The sequence below is a fragment of the Berkeleyomyces rouxiae genome (genome assembly GCF_048999995.1).
Source record: "Berkeleyomyces rouxiae strain 22BRR77 chromosome Unknown BrBRR77_ptg000001l, whole genome shotgun sequence".
Taxonomy (NCBI): Eukaryota; Fungi; Ascomycota; class Sordariomycetes; order Microascales; family Ceratocystidaceae; genus Berkeleyomyces; species Berkeleyomyces rouxiae.
In genome coordinates, this window is record NW_027396491.1 from 2,876,991 (window position 1) to 2,899,208 (window position 22,218).

The 22,218-nt window shown below is 49.6% G+C and overlaps 6 protein-coding genes across 6 annotated transcripts; 3 read left to right on the plus strand and 3 right to left on the minus strand.

Moving 5' to 3' along the window:
• Window positions 1–431: 431 nt before the first annotated feature.
• Window positions 432–4,949, minus strand: BROUX77_000829 (uncharacterized protein; the record flags this gene model as incomplete). The annotated part of the gene is made up of 3 exons (XM_073753469.1): window positions 432–2,184; window positions 2,506–4,704; window positions 4,771–4,949. The coding sequence occupies 3 exons, from the start codon at window positions 4,947–4,949 to the stop codon at window positions 432–434; spliced, it is 4,131 nt and encodes a 1,376-aa protein (XP_073609064.1).
• A 1,184-nt stretch (window positions 4,950–6,133) lies between these two features.
• On the plus strand, window positions 6,134–7,719 carry BROUX77_000830 (uncharacterized protein; the record flags this gene model as incomplete). Its single annotated transcript, XM_073753478.1, has 3 exons — window positions 6,134–6,299; window positions 6,365–6,571; window positions 6,638–7,719. The coding sequence occupies 3 exons, from the start codon at window positions 6,134–6,136 to the stop codon at window positions 7,717–7,719; spliced, it is 1,455 nt and encodes a 484-aa protein (XP_073609065.1).
• A 1,039-nt stretch (window positions 7,720–8,758) lies between these two features.
• On the plus strand, window positions 8,759–10,220 carry BROUX77_000831 (uncharacterized protein; the record flags this gene model as incomplete). The annotated part of the gene is made up of 3 exons (XM_073753479.1): window positions 8,759–8,868; window positions 9,346–9,625; window positions 9,696–10,220. 3 exons carry the CDS (start codon window positions 8,759–8,761, stop codon window positions 10,218–10,220), a joined length of 915 nt encoding a protein of 304 aa, XP_073609066.1.
• A 1,551-nt stretch (window positions 10,221–11,771) lies between these two features.
• On the plus strand, window positions 11,772–15,041 carry BROUX77_000832 (uncharacterized protein; the record flags this gene model as incomplete). Its single annotated transcript, XM_073753480.1, has 1 exon — window positions 11,772–15,041. One exon carries the CDS (start codon window positions 11,772–11,774, stop codon window positions 15,039–15,041), a length of 3,270 nt encoding a protein of 1,089 aa, XP_073609067.1.
• Window positions 15,042–15,547: 506 nt separating this feature from the next.
• BROUX77_000833 (uncharacterized protein) lies at window positions 15,548–16,803 on the minus strand (the record flags this gene model as incomplete). Its single annotated transcript, XM_073753481.1, has 2 exons — window positions 15,548–16,709; window positions 16,769–16,803. The coding sequence occupies 2 exons, from the start codon at window positions 16,801–16,803 to the stop codon at window positions 15,548–15,550; spliced, it is 1,197 nt and encodes a 398-aa protein (XP_073609068.1).
• A 1,533-nt stretch (window positions 16,804–18,336) lies between these two features.
• On the minus strand, window positions 18,337–19,573 carry BROUX77_000834 (uncharacterized protein; the record flags this gene model as incomplete). The annotated part of the gene is made up of 2 exons (XM_073753482.1): window positions 18,337–19,252; window positions 19,326–19,573. 2 exons carry the CDS (start codon window positions 19,571–19,573, stop codon window positions 18,337–18,339), a joined length of 1,164 nt encoding a protein of 387 aa, XP_073609069.1.
• Between the last annotated feature and the right edge of the window lie 2,645 nt (window positions 19,574–22,218).

The window sequence follows — 22,218 nt, forward strand, 5'->3', positions numbered from 1 at the left end:
TTATTCTTATTAAAAAAAGAACGAAGGGAAAAAAGAGAGACGGCCCTCCTCGCGCAAAACAAAGCCACAAGAGACGAGCACGATGCCAAAAAAAAAATTGGCAGAAGCACCTTGAATTCAGATTGGGCCAGTGCCAAGGTCAAACAAATGCCGCGAATATTAATGCTTGGATAAAAGAGAGACGGTGTAAATGGGTGTTGGTCATGGTCAGAGAGATCTCGCACAAAAAATGGCGAAGTTGAAGCTGTGGTAGATTTCTGTGGAGAAGGCCCGATAAATTGGGGGTCGTCGCCGTTCTTCCGTGTTAGGGTTACACGGTTGGTCATGCTGCACATGCAAGGGTTCTTATGTATGTACTTCCACAGGCGCACACATCTTGGGATAGATAACTAATATTCTGTTGACATGTAAGTCCAAGTGTTTTACTACGTCTAAATATACACAAAGAAGCTCTCTTCGCCCTCCTTGGGCTCAACTCTGGAAGCCCTCATGATAGGATCCTCGCATGCAAGTCGAATTCTCTCTGTCGTTGCTGGGCTCTCAAGATGGAGGAGCCCCTCATACGCGCCATTGGCCAACCGTTTCACGTCGCCTGCACTATTGACCGTCGTGGCCTTGACACCATACTTGTCGCGTGCTGCTTTCAGTGCGTCCCGGATAGCGAAAAACACTGCGCTTCCCATGAACAGTGGCGGCTCACCGACACCGCGTGATCGCTGAATCGTACGCAGCTCCTTCCACTCCACGTCCTTGAGGAGCCGCACATTGAAGACCTGCGGCACGTCGCGGAAGCCGGGGATCTTGTATGCACCAGGCCCACGCGTGAAGATCGCGCCTTTCATGGGCCCCCCTCGCAGCCACAGTGACTCTTCCATTGTAAACAGACCCATACCCTGAACAAAGGCGCCTTCAATTTGGCCATAGTCGATGGCAGGGTTGATACTTTGGCCAATGTCCATCTTGATGTCAGCGCGGAGACACGTCCATGAACCAGTCAAGGTATCCACCTCAACTTCAGCTGCTGTCACTCCTTGAGTAAAGTAGAAGAACATCTGTCCACGATTGGCGCCCCATTCATAACCGATTTCTGGGGTCTTGTAGAACCCTTGGGCTGATAAGTTGACTCTGTCAAAGTAGGCAGCATGCGCAAGCTTTTTCATGGTGGCTCCCGGTCCAAGCTTTTCGCGGTAAGGTGCGAGCCGTTCATTCAACTGTTGACAAGCATTAAAAATGGCAAATCCATTAAGATCAGAGGAAGCCGATGCAGCAGTCGCAGAGGCATTGGCCACTGTATTTGTTGAGGTCTCGGCAATGAATATACTTTCCAGTGGCACATTCAAGGCATCAGCTGCAATTTGTGTCATCTTTGTATGGAGGCCCTGGCCCATTTCCACACCACCATGAGCCACTAGAATAGAACCGTCATGGTAAATATGTACCAGAGCTCCAGCCTGGTTGAGGAACAGGGCCGTGAAGCTGATGCCAAATTTCGTTGGGATGATGGATAAACCACGCTGTTTCCACTTGTTATTCTTGTTGAATTCGGCAATAGCTTGTCGGCGCTCAGCATACTGAGTTTCCTCTTGAACCTGCTTGTACATGAGAGGAACATGCCAGTCCGTCACGGCCTGGTTGAAATGTGTAGTGTCCCCAGGTGCCAGGAAATTTCTCTCGCGGAAAGACTCAGCTGTGATCCCGAGTAGATCGGCAACCTCGTCCATCATGCTCTCACACACAAACATACCCTGGGGTCCACCAAAACCACGGAATGCTGTATTAGATACGGTGTTGGTCTTGCAAATCAGGCCGCGTACAGAAACATTGGGGATTTTGTAACAGCCATCGACATGTGACATGCCACGCTCCAGAACAGCCTGACTCAAGTCGGTAGACCACCCACCATTGTTGTACAAGTCAACGTCGAGGGCCTGGATTATGCCATCTTTATTAACGCCAATCTTCCACCTGCCAAGGAAAGGATGCCGTTGACCAGACGAAACAATGTCTTCTTCACGAGTAAGCATGTACCGAACCGGACGGCCTGTTTTGCGGGCGGCAATAGCACAAGCACATGCCAAAGGAACAGCACGGGTTTCCTTGCCGCCAAATCCACCTCCGAGACGTTTAACGCGCACAAGAACTTTGTTAACTTGAATGCCAAGGGCCTGTGCAACAAAAACTTGTCTAAAAGGAAAGTTTATTAGCATTGTGAACAAAAAACAAAAAGTCAAAAATATGTCCCGGGGGAGGTTCGTCGGAATCCAGATGATCTGGAGCACTGGGAATTGAGCCCAATGCGGGGGTCGAACCCGCAACCTTGAGATTAAGAGTCTCACGCTCTACCGATTGAGCTAACCGGGCGGGTCTTGTTGAAAGTTAACCGAGACATCGGGGCTCAAAGATTTGGGACGTGCGCCGGCATGACGTCATATGCCGTGTCCAAAGACAACGTCAAATCAGGTTGACGTTGAATTAGAAAACAAATAAGCAAGAAATTGGACTTACGTTTCATTGGCATTCTGGGTACTGGAGTAAACCTCGACCTCGCCGTTCTCTGACTTGGGAATCACAGCCGCTGCCTGTGTTTCTAAATAGAAGTGTTCCTGACCTCCCATTCGCGCAGTGCCTTCAAAGACGTAGTCACAGGTCTCAAAGGCCTTTTGGACATCTCCCTTGACAATAGACTTTTGTGCTGAGTGGAAGCTTTTGGTCTCAATGGCCTCCTCCATGGTCATAATAGCTGGAAGCTCCTGGTACTCTACCTTGACCTTCCGCGCAGCTTCAGCAGCCTTGTTAGCAGATGTGGCGACAATCATGCCAATAGGCTGGCCAACTGTGTAGACTTTGTCTTCGGCAAAAAAGACCTCGTCAAAAGCAGGTGGGTTGAATTTGTTTGCGCGCGCCGAAGGGAGGTCATTTTTGTCAACATAGTCAACCACTCCTGGCATATCAAGAGCTAGCTCCCAGTCGACAGAAATAATCTTGGCGTGTGCTTTACTTGACATGACAAAACAACCGTAAAGTTCATTGCGTTGTGGCGGAATATCATCAATGTAAGTGGCCTTTCCAGACACTTGATTCAACGCCGCAATGTGGGTTTTGCTCTTACCAAAAGTCTCACGCTCATACGCCGCTGCCACTTGATGATCTTGGGAAGCCGACATGATCTCGCGTGTGATTTCTGGCACTGCTTCCTTATCAACGTGGTCTTCTTCAACACCAAGAGTAGTCAGTACATCGTGATAGTATCGGTAGAAAAGCGACACGGCAAGAGATCGTCGATATGACGCCATGCCACCAGGAACATTGAACGGCAAGTCGAACTCCAAGCCGAGCGAGTTCATGGCCCTCTCCAGAGCCTCTAATTCTGAGAATTTCTTTCCTAGTAAGAAGGTCTCTGTCTTTTTGGCTGCAATAGTTGTAGCAGCCAACCCTCCATACACCAAGCTACACTCAGTGACAATTCCCAATGAGTCCAAGGCCAACCGGAATGCCGCTGTGACAATAGCGATGTCGTCGTCTTTCCGTTTCGCTTGTTTGTATGCACGAAAGAACTCGTTCTTGGGCTTCGTGATGGGAATTCGGATTTTTGTAAGTACAGCGTCTTGAGGAAGGGCTGTGCGACGATATCCAGTGAAGAACTGTCCCATTGGCAAGTCTATCGTCTTAAGCATTGACTGTGCTACAAGCGTAGCTCCTGCAGCCCATAGTACAGGGTTTAAATCTGAAATGGGCGAGGCTGTAACAAGGTTACCAGCTGGAGTTCCCACGTTGCGAATCTGACGACCAGCAAAATATTTGAGTTGGTTGTTCATGGCGGAAAATACCTGGCCCCGTTCTGGGCCATAATGCTTGACCGCATCCAAACATAGGTTCTCGAGGTCAGTCAAAGATACATTGGCGCCGATTTCGATGTGATCTTCGTTGAAGGAGAACTGGCGCATCTCAGGAATATCGCCCACATACACTGACACAGGATACTGGATGGCTTTGAACTTGATCTCAATTTGAGTCTCAGAACTTCCGCCGATGATTTTAGCGTTGGGAATCGCCGTTTTTATCTCCAACAGTTGGGCAAGGGTAACCGGTCGCAACCACCGCTTTCGCTTATTTCCAAACAGGAGAGGTCGCATGACATGCTTCTTCAGCAATGGCGGATAAATAAGCTCTGTGTCGGGTTTATACTCGATAAATCCCGGAGGAGTAAATCTCTTGATGGGCTGGTCGTCGGCTTTATCTTTGCAGCAGCCGCCGCCGTTTCCTGGTCCTCCTTCCATGCAGCATCCAGAGCCTCCGTTCTCGGTGGCCTTGCCACAAGATGCAGCGCCAGCAGTGATGCTGAAGGACTGGGCGGCATCAAGGATCGGTCTATACCCCGTGCATCTGCACAGGTTTCCGTCAAATGCTTCTTCCAGGTCATGGGATGTAGGGGCGTCGTTGTTTCGTAGAAGCGCATATAAACTCATGACTATTCCTGGTGTGCAGAACCCACATTGGCTTCCATTGAGCTTGGCAATGCGTTCCTGAGCGGGATGTGGCCGTTCGACATTACCGATGCCTTCAACAGTGATGACATGTTTGCCATCGATACTGACCAAGGGCGCCAGGCACGCATTCACGCTGGCATGGTATATCTTGCCAGTGGTGGGGTTGTGCTGGCTGATTACTACAGTACAGGCACCGCAGCCTCCTTCGCCACAGCCACTATTGGAAACGTATCTATTAGCATCGCCAAATATGATAGCATATGGGTTGGAGGGTAGAACTTACAGCTTAGTGCCGGTGAGGCCAATACCTCGCAGATATTCAAGCAATGTGATTTCCGGGTCGACATCTTCCAAAACCACCCGAGTGCCATTGAGATAGAATCTGAGCGTATCGTCGAATTGTGTAGTAAATGAAAGGGCGGCGTCATCTATCGCCTCGGGGGCCACGGCTCCGGGAGACATGGTAGTGGTGAATATGTGTAGCAGGCGAGGGTGGTATTGTTATATCAAGATTGATAAGTCGTTGCGGGCAATGTAGAAGCTAGTAGAAGAAAGCAAGAAGAAAGACAGTAAAGGAATTCGGAACAAATATAAAGAGTCAGAGGTTGCAGGAGCGAAGTTGACCACGTCAAACCAAGTCACTGCCGTCTTTGGCTTCACATGATAGGCTACTTCCGCAGTGTGCTCTGTCCTTATAGAAGCCCTCCCGCCTAAATGCTCCAAATGCCATTCAGATAGAGCTTAAAGCTGATGCTTACAGGGGATCCGTCCATCAACTACCCCACAGAGCTCTGTAGAGAATCTCCAATCTCGCGGCAGATTTCCCCTTAGGACTCTCCCCTTGTTTTTCCCTTTTCGGAACCTATTTCCAACACGCCGCCTGTGACTGGACATTTGACCATAAGAGACAAAACGGAGCAATTTGTCTAGTTATCTCGTTTCTAAAACTATCCCGCGCTGATGTGCATCTGAGCCGAATTCCCCGCCGCTACCCGGCTAACATCCCCGTTTACAGCCGTCTGAGCGCCTGGCTTAACTACTTGGCGGGCGAACTTGAGGACAACGGAAATACCGCGTTTCGGCAGGGTCCGCTGGCAGGAAGCGAAAGCCAGGTGGAGGAGCCACTTGAAGGATTTGTGTGTATTAGGGTTACGCGGCTGTGCTTGTGATTTATACTTTGTTATCTTCTGTGATGGAGGCGTTTAACTCAGAAAATCAGTACTCTCTATTTCGTTTAAAGATCTATCCTCAATCCTCTCCGTTTCCTCCATATCCCCCACACTTGTGTGATGTAGTGGGCTTCATGGTTCATGTATCATCGTATGTCCCCTTACCCTAATTCTCCATTTTCTTTTGTTTTAAATATCAAGACAACTAATCCTTGTATTCATATTCATCACCCTAACCCTAGCTAGTATCGTTCTTGAGGTCCAGCGGCCCCAAAAAGTTCTCAGATGGGTATGCAAGAATGCTCCTTTTCCAATCTCGTATATTCTGTCATCATCAATTAGGCCGTCCCTTATACGTCTCTCGTCATAGCCATTGCCCTGAACCGCGGCATATCCAACTCTTGATCCAAATATTCGCTAGGACTTATGCTTTTCTTCAAATAGCCAGTGTCTCCAAACTTCCGAATAGGCTTCGCAATGTCCGCCTTGCCGCATAACAACAATGCAAAAGATTCTATCCAGGTGTCCATGATTGAAGACTCTACAGTGGCCATTCCACGGTTTCTCCCACATGAGAGAGTGTTTCCGATTCAGATTGGTTGCAAGCTGTTCAAGCTTTCTGGCGCGTCTATATCTTCTGATGGTATGTATGCTTCGCGCACCTGCAAGGCAACTTAGACAATGCTAATCTCCCCTCTTGTTACTTAGCGCCCTCATACTTTTCGCAATGGTTCCAGTTCAAGCTCCAGGAAGCCGAAGAGCAAAACCAGACGATGGCACCTGTGCCAACTCTCTACATTGACCGCGACCCCGAAACCTTTGCGGACATCGCGTTACATCTCCAGGGCTACCATTTGCGACCGCGAGATGGTACTCATTTCGTGCGCATATTTGCCGACGCGCAATTCTATAGACGTGTGTCTCTTACTCTCAAGTAAATTTAACATTGGCTCCAAACTGACTCTATATCATTACATGTAGTACCGAAGCTGATATCGCAGCTTTACGAGGAGTCCATATTCATGTCCATTGGCGGTCGCGAGTTTCAGATCCCACGCGACTTGTTCACCACCCCCGACAACTCCCCCAACTACTTCTCTCTTGGGTTTGCTGTGCTCTTTTCCAAGAAAGATAGCCTTTTCCCCGGCCTAGAACGAGTTGGTTTGTTGCGCCCACCATCTATCATACCACCCGCCGTACCGAGTCGTAGCGCCGATATTTTCGAAGATATCCTTAAAATGTTACGTGGGTATCCCATCGATATCCGCAATGAAAAACACCGCGAAGCGTTATTGCGCGATGTGCGGTACTTCAACTTCAGGGGTCTGGAGCAGAGACTTATTCCACACTCCATTAGTTTCAACCTGCGCAGAAAAAAGACTGAAATGGTGGTTAGGCTTGAGGATATTCTAAAAAGCGGCCTATCCGTTGTCTGTGACACGGATAACATTGATCAAGATCCACACACAGCTTGGGTTAACTACATGCGCCCACTAGTAGACAAGGAGCCCATGGAACTCATCGTCGAGATTGGAGTTGAGCAGACAAGACTTCGATTCAGTCCCAACGGCGACATTCGCGCCCAGTTCTACGGGATGACCAATACAAAGGTTGGCAAGTTATTCTGCATTATAGCCGGAAAAATAGGGCTCTCCTCACATACGCTGGATGGAGGAGCTGCAACAAATAACACTCCGCACACCGAAACTGCACCGCGACCAGGTATGACGGCCTTGTCGGATGAGTTGGTTCGTGTAGCGTTGACTTCGGAGACATCGATTATACTGGATGGGCAGAAATACATACCAGAAACAAGCGATGGGGATAGCAATGCCTCAGGAACTTTCGACGCAAGTTCGTCACGGAAAAGGCAGAGAACGGATCAGAACTACGGTGGAAGCCTCGAGGAACCCGAGGAGTGGATTGTGAAAAAAGGACAATGGCGGCTCAAACTGCAAAGCTCCAAGAATGCTCACAAGCCGGTAGAGTGCGTGTTAATGGGTGTCAAGCTTGATGCTACATCTAGCGAAATGAGCCGCAATGAGGAGAGAGGGTTCTTGTGAGATACGGCTAATGTGGCATCTGAACCAGGAATTTAACACCTGGCTCATGATAGGTCGAGATCGGCCGAAGAGAGGGCATGGGACTATGTTAGGATCGGAGTCTTGTAATTTGCCGTGTTGTCTTCTGATTCTGTGGCCTCTTGTGAACAAGATCAGCCTGTTCAGCCTGTGGAGATTCATGGTGTTGCCAAGTTCAAGACTAATGGGCAAAGCAGGAGGAGAGCATTGCAGCCATCCCTCCATCGTGGACTTACCACAGTCAATCCGTAGCATTTTTGCAGTGCCAGGATGGTCCCTTTCCCGAAGCCTCCGGCGCCACTATCAGGAACACCGCCATCCCGCACAAGCACGCGCCCAAGACATCATCCACACTCGGTGGACTTCGGGCTCTGCATTCTCCGCTGTCCCGGCCAACACCCGCCCCCTGAACCTATTGGATTACAGATCAATTCCCCATCACCACGCTGTCGGGAAAATGGCGGTTAGTGCAAGCCTCCAGCCTCAGCTAAATCCTTGTGAGCCATCCCTGGCTTCAGAATATTGAATATCAGCAGGCCCCCCCCCACACCCGACTCTCTCCGAGATCCAATCACAGACCATGCTGCGGCTCTGCTGCAGCACATTACACTGGGCAAACCCCCGAAAATACACCAGGGACCAACCCAAAGAACCACCAGGTGTGAAATACAGGCCGATAAGTTACGCTTGACGCGAAAACGACGGAAAGAAGGGTCGCGGCTGCCATTTTGTATCAAAGCACGCACGTATACTTGCACAATGTACCTGCAATTGTACTTACACGTACATTTGTACCAGTAGGAAGGAATCAAACGCCACAAGCACTAAAACCTGGGTGCCTTTATTTCCAGGCTCCTTCAAAGTTGAAGTTTTCCAACCGCAAAGTGCCCACACTTCCTCAACTTATTTCCTTTGACTTTCTTTGCAACCACTTGTTCCTCCCGCATCTCCGCTCTTTTGTTGTTGTTTTTGGTTGCGTGTGTGTTTCTTTTTTCCTTCATATAAAAAGAATTGTCGAAAAATGGCTGCCACTACCGAGAAGCCCACGGGCCTTGCCCTATACTCCCGTTTCGCCCTGGCTGGTGCTGTCTGCTGCTCTATCACCCACGGTGCTCTCACTCCCGTCGATGTGTAAGAACTCCCATCAACCTTTCAAGTTCTGCTACTTTCAAGCGCAATGTGGGCCAATTGGCCCATTCCAAGGCCAAACTCGCTCTCTACCCCGCTACCTTCCACAGATTATCGGCCTCGGAATGGTTCAACCGTTCCCATCTCAACCCCATCTCGTCAAAATAGCAATCGCTCGTCGATAGAATGCCCGGATATCAAGGTGTTGCGTTGCATGCTTGATTACTGTGCGCTTTGAAGACGACAAAATGGTCCTTTTAGCTTGAGACTTTTCTGCTAGCACTGATGAGCGAGAAATGCCGTCTACCAACAGCCTCGATCGCCTCTACCCACATTTACCCGAACAAAAAAGAACCAACGAGCCGGTCGATAATCTTTGTTTCTTAACGGGACTAGAAGCACAATTTCAAAAGCGTCCAGGCGCACCCACCACCAACTTGATACAATAGTACTAACATGCTCTACTTTGTCTTCATTTAGCGTCAAGACTCGCATCCAGCTTGACCCCGTCACCTACAACAAGGGTCTCATCGGTGGTTTCCGCCAGATCATCCAGAAGGATGGTGCCGGTGCTCTTCTGACCGGTGTTGGCCCTACCTTTGCCGGTTACTTCATGCAGGGCGCCTTCAAGTTCGGTGGCTACGAGCTGTTCAAGCAGAAGTGGATTGACTTCCTCGGCTACGACACCGCTGTCCAGAACCGTGGTATCATCTACATTGCTTCGTCTGCTTCTGCCGAGTTCTTCGCTGACATTGCTCTGGTGAGTCTTTTCTTACACTAAACGTATTATGGTGTAACATTCTACTAACCTGCTACCTTTTTCCGAACAGTGCCCTCTTGAGGCCACTCGTATCCGTCTGGTCTCCGAGCCCACCTACGCCTCGGGTCTGGTCAGCGGTTTCACCAAGATCCTCAAGAACGAGGGTGTCGGTGCTCTGTACGCCGGCTTCGGTCCCATTCTGCTGAAGCAGGTTCCTTACACCGTCGCCAAGTTCGTCGTCTACGAGAAGGTTGCTGAGGCCGCCTTCCGCAAGTTCCCCAAGAAGGACCTGTCTGACGGCGCCCAGACTCTAGTCAACCTGGGCTCTGGTCTGGTTGCCGGTTTCGCTGCTGCTATCATCTCGCAGCCTGCTGACACCATGCTGTCCAAGATCAACAAGACCAAGGGTGCTCCTGGTGAGGGCACCACTACCCGTCTGATCAAGATTGGCAAGGAGCTGGGTCTCAAGGGCTCCTTCACCGGTATCGGTGCCCGTCTGTTCATGGTCGGTACTCTGACCGCTTTCCAGTTCGCCATCTACGGTGATGTCAAGAAGGCTCTGGGTGCCACTGGTGGTGTTGAGATCTCCAAATAAACGACAAAACGGCGTTTAATGGGGAGGTGAAACGAATAGTGCCCGGTTAGGGACGGCGCAGATGTTATAATACGATGATATCCACAGATAGACAGAAACGTGTACAACACTGGGTGTCAGCATCGACAATCTAACATTATTTTTTTGTTTCTAAAACATGCAATAAGGCTTGTGTCTATCGGAGCCTATGGCTACGGAAAGTATTAAGGAAACTGCGAATAGTCCCTCAACGATCAATCCAGATCAAAAATGCCGGCTACGATGGCACAGTTTCCCGTGATAATGTGAAGTGCATACGATGGGTGTCATGTAATTGATTAGTTCGTTAGACAAGCAAAAAAAGATACAAAAAGAAGCTCCCCAACTGGGAATCGAACCCAGGTCACCTGCGTGACAAGCAGGTATGATCACCACTACACTATTGAGGACTAGGGTATTGATTGATACCATTAGGGTCTGCTTGCAGGAGCCATAGAGCATGATCTGTATTAGGGTTAGGGTCTCAACACGGATCCATTTCTTGTGATGACTAAAGCAATAGTTAGGAGTTTTGTTCTGGAAAATGTATCGTGCATACTGAACGGGCTGAGCTCTTTCCAGTTCAAGAGTACATTCGAGAAGCTATACAGCATGCTTCACAAGTATGTAAAAGTGTTTAAGACGCCTCTGGGCTGAGCGTGATAAAGTCTTAGGGACTTGGTGCATGCGTTACATGTGAAAGTCCTTGAAAATGCAGCTGGTAAGGTTGCTAGCCTGCAACCACTCTGAATGCCACAGCTGGTGACAGCTGCGCACGGCGCATGGTCCCTGTCTTGCAGCTGGCGATATGTGGCTCCTTGTAAGCTTTGTCGCGGCAACCGTCAAATGTAAACAATGCATTGCAACAAAAGACACAAAGCCTGGTCAAATGAGACCGAGACCGCCTTTTATTCTGGGGTGCGAAGAGACCTCCAGTCAAGGATAAGTCTGATGTCTATGCCTATGCAGGAAAGAAGCAGTAGAGAAGAGGAAGGAGCGGGGGTTCTTGCAGAAGTCACGCTCTTACTTGACTAAAGGAAACATTTTGCCGCCACTAACGATTACGCAGCTGCTTTCTTGTTGCCCATCGTCTCCTTTTGGAACTTCACGATACTTTGTTCTCTGGCCTCATATATACTACCCTACTTTATAACGCTGTCACGCATCATTTTCGTGGGCCTTTTCAATCTTTATTTTTACTCTCCGAGCGTGTCCCTTGTTTTCTCCCCTTTTATTTCCTTCTTCATTTCCCTTTGTTGTCTCTGGGCTGAGCTCCGGGTTTCCTCTTCCTCGTTCCAGTGGGCTCTCTGATTCTAATAGTAAGTCACCAGAACCTCAAAACTTAGGCAACATTCCAATCCTCCGCTGTCAATCTTCATTCCGTTGTTTGGAGCTCGACTTATACCCGGCTCTGCCTATTCTTTTTGCTCTTTGATTCGACTGGCGCTCGTAAAGACCTATCCGGCTTGCCGACATAGCCGCTATTCACTGGCTTGCCTGTTCGTGTCTCCCGCTTACGCCTTTTTCTCCTAGATGCCACCGCGTAAGAAGACCAAGAAAAATTTGAACAAGCCCTTTGTGATCCACCGCGACGAGTCGTGTCTCAGTTCCAACAACAGCCAACAGGATCAGGACGCAGAAGCCTCTGTGCCAGGTCACGAGACCCGCGAACCCCCCACTGGCACCGGCGCCTGGGACCAGCCTCCAGAGCATGAAGAATCTGAGCCCCAACTTTTGCAATCAGCCGACCAGTCGCAAATAATATACTCTGACCCCGACGAGCCTCGCTGGAGCGAACTGGACGAGATCGTTGAGGAAACCGAGCCCGAGTCTACCAACTTTGAAGATAGTTGCTACCACTACGACCCTGCTGCCGACGACAATACCCAATACAATCGCGACGAGCCTTCTCGTTGTGAGCCAGACAATCGCATGGAGGACAGCCAGATTGGTGACAGTCATGTTGATGTTTTGCAGGGTGATGTTTTGCAGGGTGATGGGAATACTCAACATGCCGATGACAGTCGTGACGGACCTTCAGAATTTTCCAACCACCTCCATCACGACGAATCAAGCGCCGCCGGTCCCTCTCTCATAACCCAAGAGATCGATCAGGAGGACTGCTCGTTGCTCAATCATTCTATCGACCAATCATACAACGCCGAAAACGATCAATCAGAGTTGCACTACGACATCACCGACTCGCGTTTAGAAAACGACGCCTCTACCCCCCGCCCCAGAGAAGAATCATCATCGCCATTAAACGAAGACGAAGAAGAAGAAGACGGTGTCTTCAGTGACCACAGCTTGCGTAGTTCTTTAGGCTCGTATGACAGTGGCATGGCGCGAAAAGCAGTTGTGGAAGAGGTCTCTAGCACTGATGCCTCCGCATATCTGCAGGACAACAGGATGTCGCCACCCGCGCGCTCAACCCACATGTCTGACTTTGCGCATAGCCTTATATCAGAGACAGATGGGGATGATTCCACCTTTGCTAGCAAAGACAGCCTGTACAGCCATTATCGTTCCAGATCTAGCCCTCACCACGCTCAGATGTCCCCTACTGCTGCTTCGCCGAGCTCTAGCAAGCGTGGCGGCTCAAAGTCTGCTGTCACAAGACTTGGTAGCCCTGCCATGTCTATTCAACAGTCACCCAAAGGTAGAACTCCTACTCGATTCCGTCCGCATGTGGATCCAGCACCGCTGGTTTTGTTGCATGTAACCATGTTGCCTTTGCAGTGGTCATGGGCCCCTGTGCTTGAAGAGGCTGCAGCATATGCAGCTGAAGGCAATGCCATGCTCTCTGAACCCATCAAGAACTTGCGTGATGCATGGATTATTCTTCAAGACCGCATCGGAGACACTGTACTTGAACGCGGTGTTCTACTTTCTCATCCACAAAACGACTACGAAGTATTGGAAGAGAGAGTCCTTGAAGCCATGGAGCTTCCGCTACGTAGAAGAGCTCGCATTCTCGAGTGTGGACATTACCTGGGTCCCGCCAATGTGATGTCACTCTCTGATGATGAAGAAACAGAAGATGACGATAGCTATGCGTCTTATGAAATTCAGAGACGTCGGATCACATCCACGCGTCATTGGTGCACCACTTGCCGCAACGAAATCAAGGTCGATGCTCTTGGTCCCGGCAAGATTTTCCGAGTCAAGGTCTACGCCAGTAATGGCCTGATGAGAGCTGGAGCCTGGAAAGCATGCTGGAGAGAAATGGAGCGTATCGATGTTGAAATCGAGCCAATTGTCAATAGCTCTCTCCACATCGAACTGGCTGAGCTGGCTGTTGAACAGCAGCGCCGTGCTGAAGAAGCTGCATCCAAACTGCTCCAAGAAAAGAAAGAGGCCGAGGCTGCCTCCCGTGGGATTGTAGCTAAGATTGACGATGACACTAGACGTCTTAACGAGGAGTTCAAGCGACGTGATCTTGAGCGCGAGATTGAGAGACAGAGAGAAGAAGTGATGCGCGCGCAGCCCAAGGCACTAACGTCTCCACCTCCCGCCATTCCTATTGAGGCACCGCCTTGTCCTCCTGATCAAAGCCAGTCTTCGGACCAGTTTGCACAGAAGAGCCCATATGATGAGCCCTCGTCTGCTCATGTCCCTCCGTCACCTTCAACCGCTGCACCCACTACGTCCCCAGTTCCGCCGTCGCCCCTTCCACGCCAGATTCCCGACACATTTCCAGAGCTTCTAATGGAGGCCTTGCGCGTACTTATTCGCGACCGCAAGAATGTTGTTATTGGAATTTTGAGTTTTCTGGCGCTCATGTTAGCTGTTCGTGGTGGACAGCAGCAAAATTATTTGAACGGGCAGCATGACCACTTCCCACGTGGGAATGAGGCCTACGCTCCGCCACAGTACGCAAATTCTCAGCCTAACGGACGGCCTCAGCAACATGTGAACGAACAGCAACAGCCGCAAATGCAGTACCAGAATGCTCCTCCAGTACAACACTACCAGCAAGACCAACAAGCTCCTTACCAACAGATGGAGTACCAAGGACAAGTTCAAAACGTCGATTCAGCACAACAGGTCGAAAGCTACAACCCGCCGCCTGCTCAGGCTCAATCACAATATGAACATCCCGGACATGACTCAGCTCAGTATGAACAACATCCCCACCAGCCAGTTCAATATGGACGAGAGGAACAACACGACAATTCCCAATATGACTACCCTCCTGTTCAGTATGAGCAAGAACAACCTCGATATGAGGAGGTACAAACCCAAGACCCTGTTTTTGAGTTTACTGTCCAGTCAGAATCGGCGTCTCCTATCCCTGATGATGCTTGGGCCTCTCAACAAGAGGCTCATGTTGATTTTGAATCAGATGGTAGAGATGCTTTCACTGCCACGGAATCGGCCACGTACGAAGAAGTTCCCATTGAAACTCAGGAGGAGACTGAGTCCAATACGAACATGATGGAATTTGTGGATTTTGAAACTATCGAGTCTGAAATTGAAATCACCGAGACGGAGGTTGTAGAAGAACTCCCAAGTGCTGTTTTGGATGAAGAGAAGACCGAATTAGAGAGTGACGAGGTGGATACCCCGGTAGAGGCTGATGTTACTACCGAAAACGAGACCAGCACCGAATCTTCACATGAGCTCAGGGATTCGGCCACCGCCGAAGAGCTAGCTGAGTCGTCAGACGAAGTTACACTTGACCAAGAAGATGATGAGTCTATTACGAATGTTGATGGACTTGAGGTTACTCCCTATGATGAAGATGAGGCGGTTGCCCTTGTGGACGAAGATGAAGTTGAAGATGACCACGAGGAGCTTTGAGCTGTTTCTATTTTTGCTGTTGCTCATGTTTTCATTATTTCCTCCACGACCTATTTGTGTTGATTTTTGCTTTCTTGCACCTTGCCAATACTCATTGCCTTCATCTTTGCTTTTTGTTCTTTTGCACGCTTCACGACGGAATGTGGGTAATGGACGAGAGAGAGAGAGAAGTCAACGAAAGCGCTGTTTCGCCCTTGTTGCTCTATTTTTGTTAGTAGATAATCTGCTGTTGCTCAATATTATCATCACCACTTTATGTTGTCTAAGGAATACTTGGGTATACATCATGTCACCACGAACTAGTAACTAATACTTTGTTATAGTTGGTCGGACTTGAATTGATTCATGCCTTCATTTATTTATCCCAAAAACAAAACATTCCTAAAATATTACACTGTTGCGTCGCTGGCCTGTAGGTCGGGACCTGGCCCAGCGATTCTAGTCTTAAATCCGCGCGAATTTTCACAATCTCCTTGGCGCCATGCTTTTTGTATGATTGTTCTAGTTTACACACTGAGGTTCTTCATGGAGTGACGAGCCTGCTGTATGCACAGCATGTCCATTATAACCAGAGCAGCCATGCCCTCAACGATGGGAATAGCACGGGGTACGACGCAAGGATCGTGACGGCCCTTGGCAGCCAGCACACCCTCAGTGGTACCGTCATAGGTAGCGGTAGTTTGGTCAATGCTGATGGTAGCAGCAGGCTTGAAGCCAACGCGGAAGAAAATAGGGGCGCCATTGGAGATACCGCCCTGGATACCACCGGAGTGGTTGGTCTTGGTGGTCAGCGCAGGGCGCGGCAGGGCGTTGGCGCCCTCGGGGGCCTTGGGCGGGTTCTCGTCCTTGATGAAGACGTCATTGTGCTCGGAGCCGACCATGCGGCAGCCGGCAAAGCCCGAGCCAATTTCGAAGGCCTTGCTGGCGGGGATACTCAGCATGGCGTGGGCCAGTTTGGCCTCAAGCTTGTCAAAGGCCGGCTCGCCAAGACCGGTGGGCACGTTACGGATGACGCAGGTGACGGTGCCGCCAGTGGAGTTTTGCGCATCGCGGAGCTGGCCGATGTATTCCTCCATCTTTTGGGTGCCCTCAACGTCGGGGCAGCGCACGGGCAAGAACTTGTCGACCTCCTCACGGGTGATGGTGTTGACCAGGTTGATTAGCTTGGGGTTAGCACTGCGGCTGGGGAACTCGGCGGTCTCCTCGACCAGCTCGACGGGACCAATGGAGGAGGTGAAGCCGACAATCTCAATGCCGTACGACTCCTTCAGGAACTTCTCAGCCACGGCACCGGCAGCCACACGGGCAATGGTCTCACGGGCACTGCTGCGGCCACCACCGGAGGAGGCCTTGATGCTGTACTTTTCCTGGTAGGTGAAGTCGGCGTGCGAAGGGCGGGGGAACTTGTCCATAGTCTGGTTGCCGTAGTCACGGGGACGCTGGTCTTCGTTGTTGACGGTCAGGGCAATGGGAGTGCCCAGGGTGCGGCCGAACTCGCAGCCGGACAGGATGGTCACGCGATCCTTTTCATTACGCGGGGTCGTGATGGCGCTCTGGCCGGGTCGGCGGCGCGTCAGCTGCGGCTGGATGTCGGCTTCAGTGAGGGACATGCCCGGCGGCGGGTTGTCGATGATGCAGCCGACGGCCTTGCCGTGCGACTCGCCGAAGCTGCACGGAGGTGTTAGCGGAGTCAAAATGACAAGCGGGAAGCGGGAGAGAAAACGTACGTGGTGACCTTGAAGACGGTACCGAAGGTAGACATTGCAATGGGCTTTTTGAGATTTTTGGTGATTGGCTTATACTGTGGTGGTGTTGAAGGTCAAGTGAAAGAAAATGGTGGGGGGGGGGGGGGGCAAGGTAGAAAAAAAAAAGATTGGAGAAAAGATGATGAAAATAGAAGGAATTAGTTGCTAAATTTCGGGAAGAAGCTTTCTCCAGATCACGGCAACCGCTTGCCTTTTATATCTACACTAGAACACCAAAATTTTGGGCAGGTGAAGAAATTTGGGCTAAATTAGACGGACCCGATGAAACAGGTAACTACATGTTGTATTATTTCTACCATTGGCATAGCATGAATGCATTCGCCGCACTTGGTCGTCATGAGTCGTCAATGGCTATTTCTTTTTTCTGTTTGGCTAACCTACTCCTGACTAGATGTAAAACTTTGGTGACTCGACTCGTTCTTGGTTGAGTCACACAGGTCTACGGTACGTACCGCCCCCTGTTATTTTCGTTCTTTTTTCCACCAGCCCCAGTGGACTCGTACTATGGCGTTGAGATCCGCCGTAATTACAGTCAAAATCAGATCATCTACGCCAGAAGCCCCCGGCAAAAAAGGAAGCGAAAAAAAAACTTGCAATTGCCTTGCGTCGGGATTCGAGCGAGAACCTTCAAAGAACAAAATTCTGCCCGCATTAGGAAGCAAACCCCAAAGCGTGCCTGAAAAACTGGTAGTAACCCTGGGCAATCAGACGAACTCCGCCAACCAATAGGAGTTCGGCCTTTACTGAGTGGACCGAAATCGCTACCGATGGCAGACTTCTCTGCTTCTCTATGGTCTGGTCTGGACTTGGTCTTTCTGGCAAAAGACCAAGCCTGCGGAAGATAAAAAAACGCTTGGTTCAGCGTATTCATCCGCTTGTAAAGTCGCCCACATAGTGCTCGCTTTGTAGTAACCTCCCACATAATCTTGAGTGCTGTATTGGCAACAAGATCTACATACATACATTACATAGTTGCATAGCTACATAGTTACTACATCTAGCGGTGTTAGTTGGATCGGAAGATTGTTTTCCCCTAAAGTACTCTCTCCTTTGTTCTCATGCACAAGTAGACTGGGGTCTTGTTTTTTTTTTTTTTGGAATCCAGCTCCCACGGCGTTCGTCCTTGTCGTTACTCTTGGGGGACATGCATTGACTCTTAATGTAACATCGCCGTGCTCATATGCGTAGATTCATTCATCTTGCGCAAGTAACTAACTATACAAGTACATGACTAGTTACATGCTTGACACTTGGCACAGTAGGACTCAGGCGCCAGATCCATGTGCCTCATGTAAGCACAGCCTACCTGTGCCTGGTAGTCATCCAGTTTGACCTTTTGCCAAACCAACACATTGAACCTCGACGTCTACTCCGCTGCATGAAATCGTCCTTTGCCCTATAAATACTCACAAAGTATGTAAAATGCCGCCTCAGAAACTCCAGCTAACCCATATTTCAGTACACAGTGCCCATATCAATGTTTTGTCCTTTTTTTATACCGTCGAGAATTTCCTCTGCGGCGTACCGCCTCAGAACCAATACTTAAGCATATAGTCTATGATGGGCGTAAAAGAACCGACGATTATTACCATCGCGAAGCCAACCCACGCGTACCATTGTCCAACTCCCTTCATGACGTCGTTTGCTGGCAAGGGCGCTGATCCGTTGTACCCGTGGAATGCCAGCTCGGTAAACACCACCAGGGGCACTGTAAGCAACATTAATGCCACAGAGAAGGGAATGGTGGAGACGGTTTTACCCCAGAGGTCAACCACCGTCACTCCCGTCTTTTTCTGCTGGCGTTGCTCGGGTGGAATCATACCGGGGATTGCAGGCGAGTTGTCTGCTACGAATGGGTCCTTTGGTGTGCGAAACTTGCTGAGGGGCGCTGACGAGCTTTCGAAGAAGTACCGCCCTGCCGACTGATGGCCAGCCATAATGGCATAAAATCCAAATAGTGTTGCCGCAATAGCGATTAGGGAGCCTGCAATCACATACTTCGGTAGAAATGAGGCCATATTTGCGGGCATGACAACAACCTCGTCGGGGTCCCGGAACAACGAAGGCGGCGCTGAGAAACAGTCATATGTGCAGTTCCATGATGAGTCGTTGCGCCATAGTTGGGCGGGCGAAGTGAGCAAAACGCCCTTGGGGTTGTAACAAGAAACTTCGACCGCTTTGGAGTAAGCGTGGATCTTGCGCAAGGCTTTGGGTCCGCCAGAAAGGTATGCTATAGGCGCAGGTAGGAGGAATAAGGCCCAGACTGTAATTATGGGGCGGGCACGACGGTTCTTGAGCATGCGCGAGAACGTGAGGATGCTGTTCCACATCATCAAACTAGCCACGACAATGATCCAGGCTGCGATTATGTCTAGATCAACAACCTCCGGGTTGGAACCCATGCTGACAAGAGACCATATATGCACGGCAGAAACGGCACTGACTCTATATTTAGAGGAATTATGTGGTTAGTGGACAGTTTAGTTTGAGGACATGATGGGAGCTTCGCCCAACTTACAAGAACATCCATGTCGAGGCAGCAAGGACGATCCAGTTCATCTTCCACCCCACCACAGCAATCAACAAGCAGCAATAGAACAGGCACCGGTTAAGGAGACCGTAGTGGCTGCTCATGGGGTAGACACACATCACTGTTTGGTCTAGCGGCTGGGAAGACAGTGCCTGGGCGGCCAAAGAACCGGACACGAACAGGGCCAGGATCAGTAATCCAGGACTTGTCCGGAGCGGGAAATTGGCAGCGGGCATGGTGGGGGACGGAGGCTAAACAGCTAAGAGGAGGAGCCGAAAAGAAATTACTAGGAAGACGAGAAAGAAGGTCGAGAAACAAAGAAAGGAGATGGCAAAAGGATATGGTTATCTTATATCTTGTTTGGTCGTGGAACAAAAGCCAAGATAAACATACCCTCTTCTCAACCTAGTCACCGGAGTAAGAAAGAGAGGGGAAAGGCCCCAAGAGTGCAGTTTACACGATGAAAAACGCCCGTCCCTGGAGCATTAGTAACAGTGCACAACAGCACAAGTATGTGGTGATCCAATAAGGAGTAGCAATAAACGACAGAAACAGCCAAAAAAAAGGGCAACAAAGTCAAGGGAGCCACAGCCGAGTAGAGGAACGAGAAGAAAGGCGGAAGGAAAGAATGAATACAGCGTCCCCAGCTTAGGATAATAAAAGCGTAGAAAAGCCCAGGGGAACTCCAACGAGAATTGGTGGAGGCCCTGACCAAGGTGACCTCGGCTTTGTTGTTAGCCAGTCATGATACCTAGTTGTAGGGCATTTTCCAAGACGCCAAAAAAAAAAGCATCAAGCGCGAGCCTTGGGTCGGCCCAAGCTGAGATGCCACACGCTGGAGAATACGTATGTAGAAGCAAAAGGAAGATTTTGGCAGGGACGCACTGAACGAAATGTCTTGTATTGTTTACTTGATAATGTATTTTCTTTTCTTTTTCTTTTTTTTTGGGGGAGAGAAAGAATGTTTTTTTTCTTGGAATTTAGCTTTTGCTTTCTCGTGATACTTTTCCAGCCGCACATGAACATCAGAGGGAGTCCCTAAGAATCTCAATTACAAGCATGCCACTGTGGTATCAGCACCATACATTCAAATATGTGATTGTCTGCTATGCATATCGTGTCCGCGTGGGCCACACATGACCCCCAGCAGGGAGAGACATCACTAAAAAAGCCCCAAAGACCGTTCCAAGATATATACAGCAACCAAGGGAGCACACCCCCTATCAAAGACAAACCTCATCATCGCAAATTCACAGTCTTCTCTGCCGCCTTCTCCTCTATTTCGGTTGCATTGCTGGTGCTCCCGAGACAACAAAGACAACCTTAAACACCACGGGCTAGAAGTTGGTGGGAGTATTGGACAGCGACGCTCGCTCCACCCTAGGGCACCTGGCCACGTCTATTCCAGACTGCATGACTCTAAGGGTTACGCAGCACCAACCAGTCACTTGCTTGTTCACACGGTAGCATAAGCCTGTGTCAGTTTTGTTGGCCGGTGCCAGGGTCCGAGCTTCTTCGCAACAATGCCAGAGACATATACAAAAAGATCGGTGCATACTCTTATGCTTGGGTTGTTTAGTTGTCTAGAAGCAGAAACAGATGCCTGGAGATATATAAAGAGGGAGAACCCTCCCAATATTTGCGTTCTGTAACCCCCAAAGTCTATTGTGCTACGAACTTATGAGAATAAGAGTTATCGTGTAACCAGAGATGACGTTGGCTTGACACTGGGGTTAAGTTATGCAACCCAGACTCGTGATCTATGGTGGCGAAGGATTGGAGCTAGTGATAAAAAAGTATTCTCACTAACTAGTTAGTTATGTAATCATTGCATCAACACCATGCATACATGCTCCTCCATATGCACATGTGTACACATAGACGAGATAACAATAACAGGCTCGGTTCAACAGACCAAGAGCTCAGAATTTTCTCCTTCCCCGCACTCATAGCCGGGATTTGCAGTCTCTCAATGATGACTTGGTGCGGCTGGGAAGGCAAAACATGGGGTGGCGTTTTCGTAGCATCTGGAATCTCGTGATGGTTGGTGGTGTTGATTACGATATGTATGTATATAAGTAACTATAAAGATAACTAACTATGTAGCTAGTTACTTGTACTTGTATCGGACCAGCTTGAATGTAGCCGTTCTTTGACGGCGCTGATGCGCGCTGACATGATGCCTGGATGTCAGTTTGCATATGCAGAAGTGCATTTGCTGATAGTCGACATGTATACACTACTTGACTACATATACTTCCATAGTCGAGAAGAAAAAGACTCACGTGAAGATACACAGCTTCAGGACGTTCAGCTTGCATGTGTTGGATCCACACTTGTAGCCGTGGCAGTCTGTCAACCAATTCTTTCTACCGGCCAAGTTTGGTATGTATCATTGGCCTGAGGTCAAGGTTATGATGGGATTGTGGAGGACACTTGATTGAGTCAGTAAGTCAGAAAAGGACAAGGAAACACAGAGGGGCTCAGAAGGGTCACGCTAATGGCTATGTATACTCGTGCCCATAGTACTGACGAACACTTTAACTGGTCCTGGTGACTACGTACATACATAATATACAAGCTTGAGTGATGCGGGAGGACGTGGCAGTTCCTTCGGCCGGTCATCAGATTCGAGGCCAGCATCAGCACGGCGCAGGCTGAGCTTGAAGTGGGTGGCACTTTCTGACCCTTTGTTCTGGGATTGAACTTGGGCAGACACAACAGAGGAGCAGGTGCTACAAGGAGCACAAGCACGTATGTACATACATAGATACCTACGCACATAGGTAGTTGGTTACGGCCAAGTAGTACATAGTCATGTCCTTGGAGAAGCATCTATGGTGCGTCTCAAGACCCGTGGTTACTATATGTAAGAGCCATG